The 13,175-nt window shown below is 42.1% G+C and overlaps 1 protein-coding gene across 5 annotated transcripts in view; it reads right to left on the bottom strand.

Annotated features, from left to right (window-relative positions):
* SUMF1 (sulfatase modifying factor 1) overlaps positions 1 to 13,175 on the bottom strand; it is an 87,586-nt gene that overhangs the window by 41,938 nt on the left and 32,473 nt on the right. For all 5 annotated transcript variants that reach the window (XM_008519087.2, XM_070576715.1, XM_070576716.1 and 2 more), the window contains 3 exons: positions 6,740 to 6,822; positions 4,311 to 4,433; positions 3,442 to 3,556 (listed from right to left, as the gene is read on the bottom strand). In XM_008519087.2, coding sequence (XP_008517309.2) covers positions 3,442 to 3,556; positions 4,311 to 4,433; positions 6,740 to 6,822 — 321 coding nt within the window. The remainder of the gene's footprint in view (positions 1 to 3,441; positions 3,557 to 4,310; positions 4,434 to 6,739; positions 6,823 to 13,175) is intronic.

Raw genomic sequence — 13,175 nt, 5'->3', positions numbered from 1 at the left:
GTGTTGTATCCTCCACAAAAGCAGAAGTATCTCTTGGGAATCGAGGTCAGAGTTCAAAGATTAGAGGGACAGTAAAGGAGGGGAGGCCACAGGCATAAACTGTTCTTTCAAGAATGTGGAGATGACCAGAAAGAGCAAGGTGGGATAATAGCTGGAAGGAGTAGGAAAGAAAGAAGAAACTTATTTGTCTCAGGGAAAGAAGGGAAGAAGCCGGGGTGCAAGAGCAATTAAAGATGAAACAAACCTTCTGGAGGAAGCAGCCCTTTCCCAGGTTTCTGGAACTCTCAAGGCAGTCTGCCTGAGGTCCTCTTTATGTGCCAACACTCAGCAGCTGTTGCACACGCAATTTAACCTATCTGGTCCTGTTAAACCAGAAGATGAGGAAATAATAGTATCTACACAAAGGTTTGGGGTTTTTTTTCCCCTTTAAATAATTTGATGTTTAAGTGAGGCAAAATGTGAAGGTCACTCCTCCAAAACTACCATATGTGAGCATGCCACTAAGGAGAATAAAAATTGTAACTGCTTATTGTTACGTTAATCACACTAACCAAAGCTTCCGTCCAGGAACCTCAAAAGGAAACAAATGCACAATATATGAAAAATACTTCAAACACACTTATTTTCAGGTGAATGAGCTGGTAGGCATTAAAACCAAAACACACTAATAACTGTGTAACAGCAGCCAAGCAAAATATGAATCCAATTCTTTAGGTTCACTGTGGTCAGAATAGTTTGCTCAGTTTAAAATCAGATCGGAAATAATAAAATACATAAAACAGCAGGTGAGGGAGCTATTTCGTTGTGGTCCATCCCATCACTGAAGCTGAATTCCTGCTCTCCGCTGACCAGAGAATGTGGACACACAGGGCAGCTGAGGTGGACTTGAAATGATTCTCTGAGTAAACCGCCCCAATTAAAGACAGAGATCTTGTTAAATCTCAATCAAACACAAGCGGAAGTGGCTTGCTGCTGCTTTCTCCTCGGGTCTTGTTTCTCAAATTGGTTCTCTGAGGGCTCCTGGTAACCATTCCAATTTTGTCTCAGGAACTTCCACGGCAACTTCTTCAGGAAAGTTCTGTTAAATATATTCCAAGTAGACATCTGCTAAACTCCCAGTTAAATGTTCTAACTCTAAACATCTGTAAAGTGTCCTTATTTCATATGGAATTTTGTGTTTTCTGAAAAGGTGGACTGACTTGAGAATAAATGACTACTTTCCTTGGAGGCTTAGGCACTTAATTAGTGATATGAAACTCTGCAGCAGTAAATGCAGTAAAATATTCATACCTGTCCAATATAGCCTTCTTGTGGCCCTTTACTAAAACTGACAGGCGCTTATAAAATGTGTCTGGTCCATCAGAAGCCCACGCCTTAAGCCTCAAGGCTTACTGCAGTGGCCCTACTTCTCACAGCCTAGCATCCCTGAGGGGGATCCAGGCTGCTGAGGTGCTTCTCGTACTAGTCTCTCTCATGTGTCCACTGCCAAAGAAGGTATGGGCCCATCACTCCAGGGCCATCCATGTTCAGGGTTAGTGCATCACAGGTGAGTTGTTGACCACTCCTTAGCAGTGTGTAACACTTGGACAGCCACTGTCCTGCTGTGTGCATCAATCAACATCTTTGCTAGGGTCTCATGGGCAGCCTCCCCATCAGGCACCTTAACTGATACTTTCTGTTCATCCTGCAGCACCAGTTCTCAGGACCAAAAGTGGCCCACGAGGTACCAGCTGGGCTTCTTACCCATATGAAGTTTGAGTTTAGTCCCCAAGACCTCTAATCACTTGTTTTACTGAATAAAACTATGTACCTACAAGAACACCAGTATCCTGAAGGAGACTTTGGAGGAACCAACTACAAGATGATCTGATTAGTCCTTTGTCTCTACTGAATAATGCATCCTTTTCCCTTTGGTCTGTCGTGGTTCCTTTATCACATTCCTAATGCATATACACAGAATTTTATATGCACACACATATTCACTCATATACCAATTTAAGGGCTACATATCCTTATGTAATTTATTTTTTACATTAATTCTGCCAGAAATAAAACTATAATGCTTTAACTACGATAGCTCAAAATATTTTTAAATTTCTGGTAGACCAAGTGTCTCCTTACTCTTCATTTTTTCCAAAAATGTCTTGATCTGTCTCTCTCACTTGTTTATTATTTCAGTTGAAATTCTGGAATCATTTGGTCATGTTCTAAATAATGTATCTGTGTTACATTTAGAAATCAACTTTGGAGGAACTATTTTTGTGTGAAACAAAAATACAAATATCAAAAAAAACGACAACTATTTGAAAGACTGTTGAAAGAAAATTATTCTCTGTAACAATAGACCCAGTGAGGTGCTGTTTCCCCACCACAGGACTTCCTTCCTCATTGTACTGAGAGAAATGAAGTGTCTTTAACAGTGCCTCAGTAGTGTATGATTTGCTCGCAGAGAACAGTGAGAGAGGAGCAATCGCGCACTCATGGAGCGAAACACGCCACATGCTCTCCGGAAAACGATCTGGCCACACACCTAACACTCTTACCAAGAAAGGTTTCTAGCCTTTGACTCATTGATTTCACAGCTGGGAATCCACCTTAAAAAAATCATCAGAGATACAATCTTATGTTTATATTCAAGACGTTCATTGGTGTATTGTTTAGAAAAAAAACAGATATAACCTAAATTCGCAACAATAAGAGGTAAATAAATTAGGGTTCATTCGAATGACAGGTTGGTTACCCAGCTGCTCAGAGACAAGGTATTTGTGGAGAACTGTTAATGACAGATAAAATGTTCCTGTTATTAAGCAGGGAAAAATAGTAGGATTTTAAATATTGTATTCAATATGACCCCAAAGCAATATGTAAAAAATATACAGGTACGTATACACCGGAAACACATATGCTGACATGTATGCTATTTAAGAGCACGGGCTTTGGAAACAAACCGACCTGGTTCAAATCCCAGCTCCACTGCTTTCCAGCTGTGTAACCTTGGGCAAGTTAATTAACTTCTCTGTGCCTTACAGAGTTGAATGGACATTAAATGAGGTAATTCATGCTAATGGCTTAGCACCATGCCTGGCACACCGTGAGCACTCACTACCCACCAGCCATTATTAGCATCAAAACGAACAGGAGGAAACACACCAAAATGCTAACAAGGGTTATCTCTGGGCAGTCGAATTCCAGATCTTTCTAATTTTCTCCTTTATACTCTTCTTGTTTTTCCTAAGTTTCTACAATAAGTATTATGGAATCAGAAAGAAAAATGTGTTATAAAAAAGAACGCTTGATTAATTATTAGTATCTGCCGTGTGCGGTAGTGGATGAACGCAAGAAGTGGCAACACTGGTCAGGGAGTGAGCAATGCCTTCCACTCATTTCTACTCATTTCTCAGCCCTCTGGGGCTGCCGTCCTTCAGACGCCTCGCTACTCACAGGCGCGGTTCCTCGGAAGCCATCCTCTCCAGTGTTGGTCACAGGAAACTCGCCCTGCCAAATGTTGGCATAATGTTGGCCTTTCGGCTGCAGTTTGTTGCCCCAGGGGAAAAGTCTGTCAGAAGAGACACAGGCATCAGCCTGTCAAACAGGCACAGGCTTCTGGATTAAAGTCAAGAGAAGGAATGCAATGTTGTTCTGAGTGAGCTATTTTTCAAAATTTTTAATATATAAATAAACAAAGCTTTTAATCTGGATTTTTTTTTTAACTTCCACATAACTAGCTCATGTCAGGTTCACAACAACCTCAGTCTCTCCCGAGTACTCAGGAGGCCTGAAATAAATGACATAACTAAAAGAAGGCCTGATAGAAGGCTGGGAAAGCAGACATCATTCGGGACTTATATGGTAGCAGGATCGGGCACCATCACGCCACACTGTTTTACACAGCCTTCGCTATTTTAAGGAGCCCTTCCTAGAAGATGTGACCCAAACATGAGTTTTCTGCCTCGTGGCTCTAGAAGCTGAGAAATACCGCAGCTTCAGGGGATGCTGAAAATAAGGAAATATGAAAAGCAAGGCAGCCTGCCAAGAGGCTCTAAGAGGACTGCGTAACACCAGGGGGCAGAGTAAGTGGAGCTGCACGGAGCCCACTTCACCAGACTCTTGGCTTTAGGGGGCTGTGAGGGGCTGGTGACCACGCGTCAGTGTCTCCTAAGCACCATCGTGGAGAAGAGGAAGGCCCAGTAAGAAAGAGCGGTTGTTGCTGCTGCTGTTTTAAATCAACTTTCTAACCAAATTCAGTTCCACAGATTTAGAGAAAGGTCAACATATCGTTGGGCAGGATGAGACCCACCCCCCTCCAGTACCTATTTTGCAGACCTCCGCGACAACTGTATTCCCACTCAGCTTCTGTGGGCAACCGCTTTCCCGCCCAGGCACAGTAGGCGACGGCATCGTTCCAGGAGACATGGAGAACGGGATGATCAGGCCTGGGGAAGAGCGAGAGCAGAGTGAAGGGAGCACAAAGTGGAACGGGAACTGTGAACCAGCTTCAGCAAAGCACCCACTATCACCTTCAGTTCACTCTGTGACACTGAGTGGTCCTGGTCCCCAACTCAAGCCCCAGCCATGTCACATCTGTCACCCTCCACCACAGGTTTCTCACATCCCAGGCTCCCAAAAGGGTTATAATTCCTCTTGGAACTAGACTCAAAACATTTCTTCACTTTGCAGGCAGGCCTGGCCCCCCACAGAATCTCAGCTGGTACTGAGGATGTGGAGATGCACCCCTCAGATCCCCCTTTAAGGAACGAGTGCTGTTCCAGCTGCTGGGAGTGCTGTCGGCAGAAGCTTCCAGCTGTCGGCTCCTTCAAGGCTTTCCCACAGCTGCAGACAGCCCACCTCAGAGCCATCAATGATGAAGCACAGCAGAAGCATAAAGGCCCAGCCATGTCGGCACCCGGCAGCTCAACCCTACGGGCCATGTATACCCCAGAGCTCTCTGCGGGATTGGCTGGGACTCACCGGGCCTGCACTGTGGTCTTGGCATCTCCCTCTACCCAGTCCTGCTTCCTGCCTACCCTTCCATAGGTATGGATCCCTAACAAATATTCTGCACACCAAACTCTATCACAGTTTCCTGCGATACGGTTATCTCTGTTTCCAGAGAGCCCAAGCAGTGATACTTGGCTTTACACTTCGCATCTTTCTACTACAGATCAGCCAGCTGTATTTGCCTCACTCTAGCAGACTCCAAGTAAGTCTTTATTTTTTCTAAGGGTATAGAGGAGTAGGAAAGGTTAGGGGGAAAATTTGACAATAAGAGGATATACACATTTACCCAGCACCAGATAACTTTAGTACCCTGTTTACTCTTTTTCAAGTAGACCACACATTCCTAGTCCATTCCTTAAACATCTTTGAATTCCCTACAGTAATTACACCGTAACTTTCATTGATTCTTTCAACAAATGCTTACTGAGTATCTATTGTGTGCTAGTCACTGTTTTTAGCACTGATAAGAGATGCACTTTTCTCAGAAGATAGACTCAGTCAGTGGATAAAATACATTCCCCTCTGGGTTTTTCTTCTTCCCTTAGCTTTTTCTTTCACTATTACATTAAGGAAAGAGGGGCTGCCCCGTGGCCAAGTGGTTAAGTTGGCACACTCGGCTTCAGCGGCCCGGGGTTTCACTGATTCGGGTCCCAGGCGCGGACATGGCACCCATGCTGAAGCGTCAGGCCATGTTGGGGCGACGTTCCACAGGGCACAACCAGAGGCACTCACAACTAGAATATACAGCTATGTAGTGGGGGGCTTTAGGGAGAAGGGGAAAAAAAAGAAAAGAAGATTGGCAACAGTTGTTAGCTCAGGTGTAAATCTTAAAATAATTAATTAAGTAAGTAAGTAAATAAGATATTCATTGGGAGCTAAGAGGCCCAGTCAACTTGTGGTACCCAAGAATCCTATGACTTTCTGCCTTGCAGTCTATTTCCACCACAGTGGCTGCCAACACAGGCTTTGAAAGACTTCTGACATCTGTCAAGGGGCATAGCCCTAAAGCTGAACTTAATGTGCTTCCAGCTCCCTGACAATGAGGGCAATAACCAGGAATGTTGTCAAAAATAGAGGCTCAAAAATCCCGTCTGAAAAACTGGGTTAGGAGAACAGTTTTCTTGGGCTATTGAGATGCTGAGTCCTGACCCAAACCTTTCTCCATCCCCAGGGCTTAAAGTGCTACTCTATTTTTGCTTGAGATAATTATTTCCTTGCCACCCTGGAGACTTGCTGACCGACTTGCCGCTCTGTGGTTTTCCAGTCAGATGGTGGCTTCAAAGTATGTCAGTCCAGGACTGGAGATAACATGGATCCTATAGCCAAGGCCTGAACTTCAACAGTGGCTGCCTGGCAGGACACAACTACTTATACATACGACAGGCTTCTTCCAGTTAATGACCCACTCATGAGAGAGAGCAGACAGACAGGTTGTGAAGACTAAACATGTCACAGATTTGTAATAGGCCTGTCAAAGCAGGAACAAAAATCAGCAAGAAGGAACTCTGACAGGCCAAACAAGGAAGGAAAGAGGCCACTTATTACGAGCCTTCTATGAGCTAGGCACAGTGTTTGCTCTTTACATACATTATTTCCTGCCATTTTATTTTCCTACCAACCAATTGGAATTTTTCATTCTCACGCCTTTACAGATGAAGATGGCCACTGAGTTCCTTTTCAACAGCATGGGAATCTATTTGGAATAAAACATGTCAACCAAGGAAAGAACCACCAGCCTCACCTGTGCAGAACTGTAGAGTCGGGCCCTTCTGGGTGTCTCCAGTTAGCGCCTTTAACAGGTAACCACCAGGGAGCAGCTGCAACCTCAAAGCAACACAGAAGCAGCTGAGTTTAGCTACGATGATTCTAGAAAAACACTGACTCAGCACGTGCAGGAAAAAAATCTCACTTATGGTCTTCAACTTGCATTTGACTTATCCCAATTACCTTTACCAGAATATCAAAAATAAAGATTTGTATGTAAATAAAGCTTTAACAAAAAAATATTATTTCATATCATAAAGCACCACAGTGACTAAGTAAGTATGTATTTAAATGGTATATGTCTCCAAGAATTTTAAAAAGATGAACTGCTGGCTAACCCTCTAGAATCCCTAACAAGAGAGACAGGTAGCACTGCTCCTCTTTAAAAGATGGGGAAACAGAGTTAACCCGACAATTAAGTGCTGGGCTGAAGGTCAGTCAGGGTGGTCAGAGATCAAGCTGAAGCACAAGGTAAAAAGCTGGAGTGTGTTTTCAAAAGATCCTGGTTCAATTTCCAGCCCAACATTAGCTGTGTGGCCCTGGGCAAGTTCACTGCTTATCTGGCTCCTCAGAGTCCTCATCTGTGAAATGGGAGCAGGTTCCCCTGCCTCACCTACCTCAGACTACAGAGGAGGTCGAATTACATAAGATTGGGAAATGTTCAGCCACCTGTTCCCAGGACCTTAATCCTACTTTACAGTTCCCTTAACCCAAACAACAATAGCAAGTAGCTCTCATTTAGTGACTGATTAAGAACTTGGTTTGGGAGCCAGTCAAAATGAGATCTGAATCATGGCTGTCACTCATGGTGTGACCCTTGGCAATCTACTGAACCTCCCTAAGCCTGTTTTCCTATTTGTAGATGGAGACAGTAACAATACCTACCTCATGAGTTACTACAAGGAGGAAATATAGCACACATAAAGGGCTTATGACTATGCCTAGCACTTAGCAAGCACTCAGTAAAGGGAACCAGTCTCAACCACGGCCTCACGATAGTCAGGAGCAGAGCCCAAAAAATCATCATCATCATTGTTGCTAATACTAACTAAAGAACAGAAGTTTGCAGATGATCCTTCTACCATAAACTAGAGCAGACTCAAGGTTATCCCCATGACAATGTTACTCTGAAACATTTGCATCCCGATGAGCTGGGCTGAATGGAAAAGAAGGGGGATGTGTTCCCACTAACAATTACAGCAATCACTGAAAACCCTGTTCCTGTTCTTTTTTCACATCAGCACAATCAAAACATTCATGGTATTCCAATCGCAATTTGATGGAAAAAGCCAAATTCTTTTCTATTTCAACGAAAGAGGCACTGTGTCCTTAAAGGACACCACTGCAAGGCGTTTTCTTTTTCAGACAGCAGGAGAGGTGAAAGGCAGGGCTCCTTTCTATTTCCTCTGCGCCACTGCAGGAACTTTAATCTGGGGATGTTCTCACTGACTAGACTTGATGTGAGGTGCCAGTGACAGGTAATTCACTCCGTGTCAAGGGAGGACGTGCACAGAAAGCCCAGGTCATCCCTCTCTTGTGTTTCAGTTCTTCAGATCACTCACCCAAGCCTACCCGGCCCCAAACACTGATAAGATAGGCCACCAGAAGGTTCTATTTCTTAGATTTAAAAAAAAAAAAGAACTAAAGAAGACAAATATGGCAAAATGTTAACCTTTGTTAAATCTGGGTGGTAGAAACTAGAATGCCTGTTTTTCTTGTACCCTTTTGTGTTTTGAAATATTAGCAATTTTTTTTAAAAGGTCTGAGTTATTTATCTATTCTATTACTGATAGGCGTTGGGGTAGCTTCCAGTTTGGGGCTATTATGAATAGAGCTACTTCTGTGAACATTCTTAAGAGCTCATGATGTTTGGTTAAACATGCATGTGCATCTCTGTTGATCGTACACCATGGAGCAGAACTGCTGGATCACAGGATATACATATGCAGTCTTAGTAAGGACAGCCAAACACAAGCCTTAACGACAGAAGCCCTCAAGGTTTTCTACCCCTTCTTCAAAGTTGGCTTTGTACAGTAGACTCTGCGCCATTACAGAGTTGGCTTATGTACAGTAGACCCTGTGCCACTGCTCCTGGGGCCTCTTAGTCCATTCCATTTCCTTGCCTCTGACCCTCAATTCACTCTGGTTACAAATATTTATTGGGCACCCACTATCTGCCAGGTGCTAAGCCTAGTTCCTAAAGGGGATCTGCAACTCTCAGAATATGATTAAGACAGTTGGCATATTGACAGTTTTTAAATTATTTATTTTACATATTTATCCTCATGGTTAATTGCACAAAGTGGGGTACAAAGTGTGAACCTAGTCACCTCACTGACCTTCAAAGATGTCTGTAAAACTCAAGTTGGGGGGCCAGCCCAGTGGCATAGTGGTTAAGTTTGCACACTCTGCTTAGTGGCCCAAGGTTCATGGGTTTGGATCCTGGTCACAGACCTACACACCGCTCATCAAGCCATGCTGTGGTGGCATCCCACATATAAAATAGAGGAAGATTGGCACAGATGTTAGCTCAGGGCCAATCTTCCTCACACACACACATACAAAAAAACCCTCAAATTAGTGGGTCCAGGTACCACCTTACACACGAGTGCTTTAGTTCTGACTCAGTTTCCTCCCCACCATACACACACACTTTCTCTCATTCTAGATATCTACTTTTCATTTCTCCCAGTATGTCTCTTTTCTGAAATCTTTCACATTATCTTAGCAACCCATCCAAAATAGCCCACTAGCTTACATGACTTGGCATCATGGAGCTACACAATGATCACCTGTCTCAGTGATGTGCACAGTGAAACAGGAAGAACAGACTTTGGCTCGAGCATGGAGAGGCGGACACCATGATAACACCATCCTTGTCCACAGGACACAACCTAGTTTTTCTCCAAAATAGTAAGACCTGAAGTAAGCATTTAAAGATATGTGTACAGTATTATAATATTATTTCTAATTAAAAATTACAACATAACCCATCCTTGGCATCCATCCATCCAAAGGAATACTATATAGTTATAAAAATACACTCCAATGTGAAAATATGTATATAATATGTTATAAAGATAACCTATAGAATTACATATTTGATTCTGTTTCTGTGAAATATATGCATATGAATGTATGTTAGTATAATCAGAAGAAAAATTTGCAAGAATATACATGTACTTAACAGGTGCCAAGGATTGGGGAGTAATATACTTCTTTAGAATGAGTATGTGTTACTATTACAGGATTTCTCAGCCTCAGCACTACTGACACATTAGGTCAGATAATTCCTTGTCGTAGGCGGGCTGTCCCTATAGGATGTGCACTGTAGGATGTTTAGCAGCATCCCTGACGTCTCCTGGCTGAACGCCAGTAGCACCCTCCCCCCACCCAACCGTGGCAACCAAAAATGTCTCCACACATTGCCAAATATCCCCTGGGAGGAGCAAAATAACCTACTGCACTATGATAATCAGGGAAAAAAACAGACTGTTTTTCTTAAATGTTATTATATAGTTCATAGTCGCATAGCGGTAAGGTATCCAACCCTGGACAGCCTACCTGAGTTTGAATAATAGCACTACCGTTTACAAGCTGCATGATTTTGGGCTCCTTATCTAATCTTCCTAGGCCTCAGATTACTTGCCTGTAAAATGGGGATAATAATTCTACTGTCTACTTCCTTGGGTTGTTGTGGGGATTAAATAAGGAAATACATGTAAAGAGTTTAGAACAGTACCCGGTACAGAGTAAGAATTACACAAGTGTCGGCTATCATGAGTAGTAGTATTGATTCATGTTACTGCATGTTGCAATTTTTCTCTTAGAACTTTCAAAGAACACATATTCTAATTAGTGAAAATCTGCCCCGTAAAACTTTTTCAGCATGAGCCCCAAGCACTCACCAGTTCACCCTTTTCAGAAGATTGATAGGCTGAGAAAAGTGTTAGAATATGTCATTCCCAAAGAATTCTCAAGAAGAGTGTGTAGTTCCCATCTTCCATCCCTGTCATGATGTGAAAACTATCTACACGTAAACTAACTCATTTCCTGAAGCAAGTGGCACCATGAAAGTGGGGCGGTGGTAGGGAGAAGGGGACGGTGTGAGGGGTTAATAGAAAGCAGGAGGAATCCACATTCACCAAGCCCCAAACTCGACAAAGCTTAGGGGCCTGTAAGAGTACCACACCACATGCCCATCTGTGAGAGAGACCATAACTCCCCACTGTAATTGTCAGACACAGGGTCAGGGACCATTTCCCGCTCTGACACACATGAAGAAAGAAAGACAAGTAATTAGTCACCTCATAAGAGAGGAGTGATGAAATAAGTGGTAGGACATCATTTATCCTAGCCAAGTTGCCCTGGGAAAACCATGATGTTTTCTGGCCAAATTTATGGCAAATCTCATCCAATGTAACCAAATGCTTTCCTTTTCCAAATGTCACTGTTAACTCCATGTTTTTAAAAACTTGTTCTTGAACTCATGGTTGTGTCTTGAAAATAAACACTATTCTACTATGTTTAGGAACTTATGAAATAAGCAGTTTTTGAGAGCCATACATGAGCCAGTTAATCAAGGTTACAATGCAAATTATGACATCTCTAACTGCTTTTCTTTAACAAGAATAGTCTTCAGGTGTGTTGTTTATGAGTAAAAAAAAAGCAGCAACACGAGCGGACTGGAATCTATGATAAGCCTCATCCTGAGAAGAAAAATTGGGGGGATGTGGTTGCCCACCTACACATTTTCTGTTCGACTGAGACACTTCCAGAGTTACAGCACTCCCTCGTATCCAGGGGGAAAAGGACTTTAACTTGACCTATTTCTAGTCAACCATCTCCATAGCAACTGTCTTGGGTTTAAGTTGAAACAGCTGTACCAGACAGCTAGCGACCAACTACAATGTAAATAGGATCCATGTGAGTATTGACGTCCCCTTGAGAAATGGACTTCGGAAAGCAAAGACATCTTTTCCCACCTGCCCCTGGGGACATAACCAGACTTGTAGTAACAGCTTCAAGAAAAGAAAAGGGGATGATAGCAAAGGTGCCTTTATTCTTGCCAGAGGTGGTAAATTATGCTTCTTATACCCACACAGCCTAGAATAAAGTCAGCAAAGGAAAAAGAGCACTGTGTAATTACGCATATTCAAGTGTAAAGACGTCAACTTCACAACTTTACAAATGTTCTCTTAAAAATTAAATGCTTTTAGACAAGCAAATTAAAAAGATGGACGTTTCTTGAAACATAGTATAAACATGACAGTTACCCCTATAAAAACAGCCCTGGGAGAATTTTTCAACTGGCACCAGTGAACAATGAGAAATTGCACATCTGTTCAAATTCATGAAGTATACATAAAACTGGAGGAGAATCTAGCAACTAAAGGAATTAAATGGAATAGAAAGCACACAGACAGTAAAAATCTTTCTTCAGCACCCAATATAAATGTGGAAAGCAGAAAACTAGGCTTGAATATAGAGTAAAAACAAATTTATCATTAAAATAGATAGGTAGGCAAGTCTGACAGCTTATTTCAAATTAAATCCTGCATCAGGTACCTTGACTACTTAATAGAATGTGTGTGAGAGAAAAATGCATGCTTTTTCAAATAGAGTACAAATATTTATGAAATTTAAGGCAAATCAGAAATTTTTCAATACTTTTTGCTTTAGTTCTGGGTGAAATTCCTCATGTTGGAATCCACTATATTCCCAATGCATCAATCGGTACACTCTAAACATTCACTACATGTCCTTATGAGAGGAGGGGAGACCTTATGCCTAGTCATTCATTATAGACAATGGGCAAAAATGGCCCAAGAAGTTTCTGGGCTCAAAGAACCCTTAAAAGTGATCTGGTTTACTCATTCTCAGTTGAGACCTATATAAATATGGAGAAACTTGATTTGGGGCTTTCCGAAAAATTAATAGAAACAAGAGAAAAGGATTTTTATTGTTTACAAATAACTCTGTACTTCTTTAGGCAAAGAGGTGACTGTGTAAATTGATAAAACCTATCTTGAAAGCAATTTGACAACACCCAGTAAAAGGCTACATCACATGCATACCTAGCGAGGAGACTGGTTGAGTCTCTTACAGTATATCCATATGAAGGAATACAACATAGTCATTAAAAATTATATGCAGGAAAAATTGTAATTACTTGGAGAAATGTTCACCCTCCATAGAAAGTGAGAAAAGCCAGTTACACGTATGTCTGTACAAGTCTCCTCAAATATATTCTACATATAGATACACAGCCCCCCCCCAAGAAAAGATTAGTAGTACTTATATCGAAATGACCACAATGGTTATTTTGGGGTGGTGAGATTATGGGTGATATTTAATGTTCTTTTTTTGTGCCATAAATTATCTACAGTGAATATGTTATTTTTTTAATTCAG

This window comes from Equus przewalskii, chromosome 15 (genome assembly GCF_037783145.1).
Source record: "Equus przewalskii isolate Varuska chromosome 15, EquPr2, whole genome shotgun sequence".
NCBI lineage: Eukaryota > Metazoa > Chordata > Mammalia > Perissodactyla > Equidae > Equus > Equus przewalskii.
Note: the sequence above shows the minus strand (reverse complement) of the source record. Positions and strands in the feature narration are given on the sequence as shown.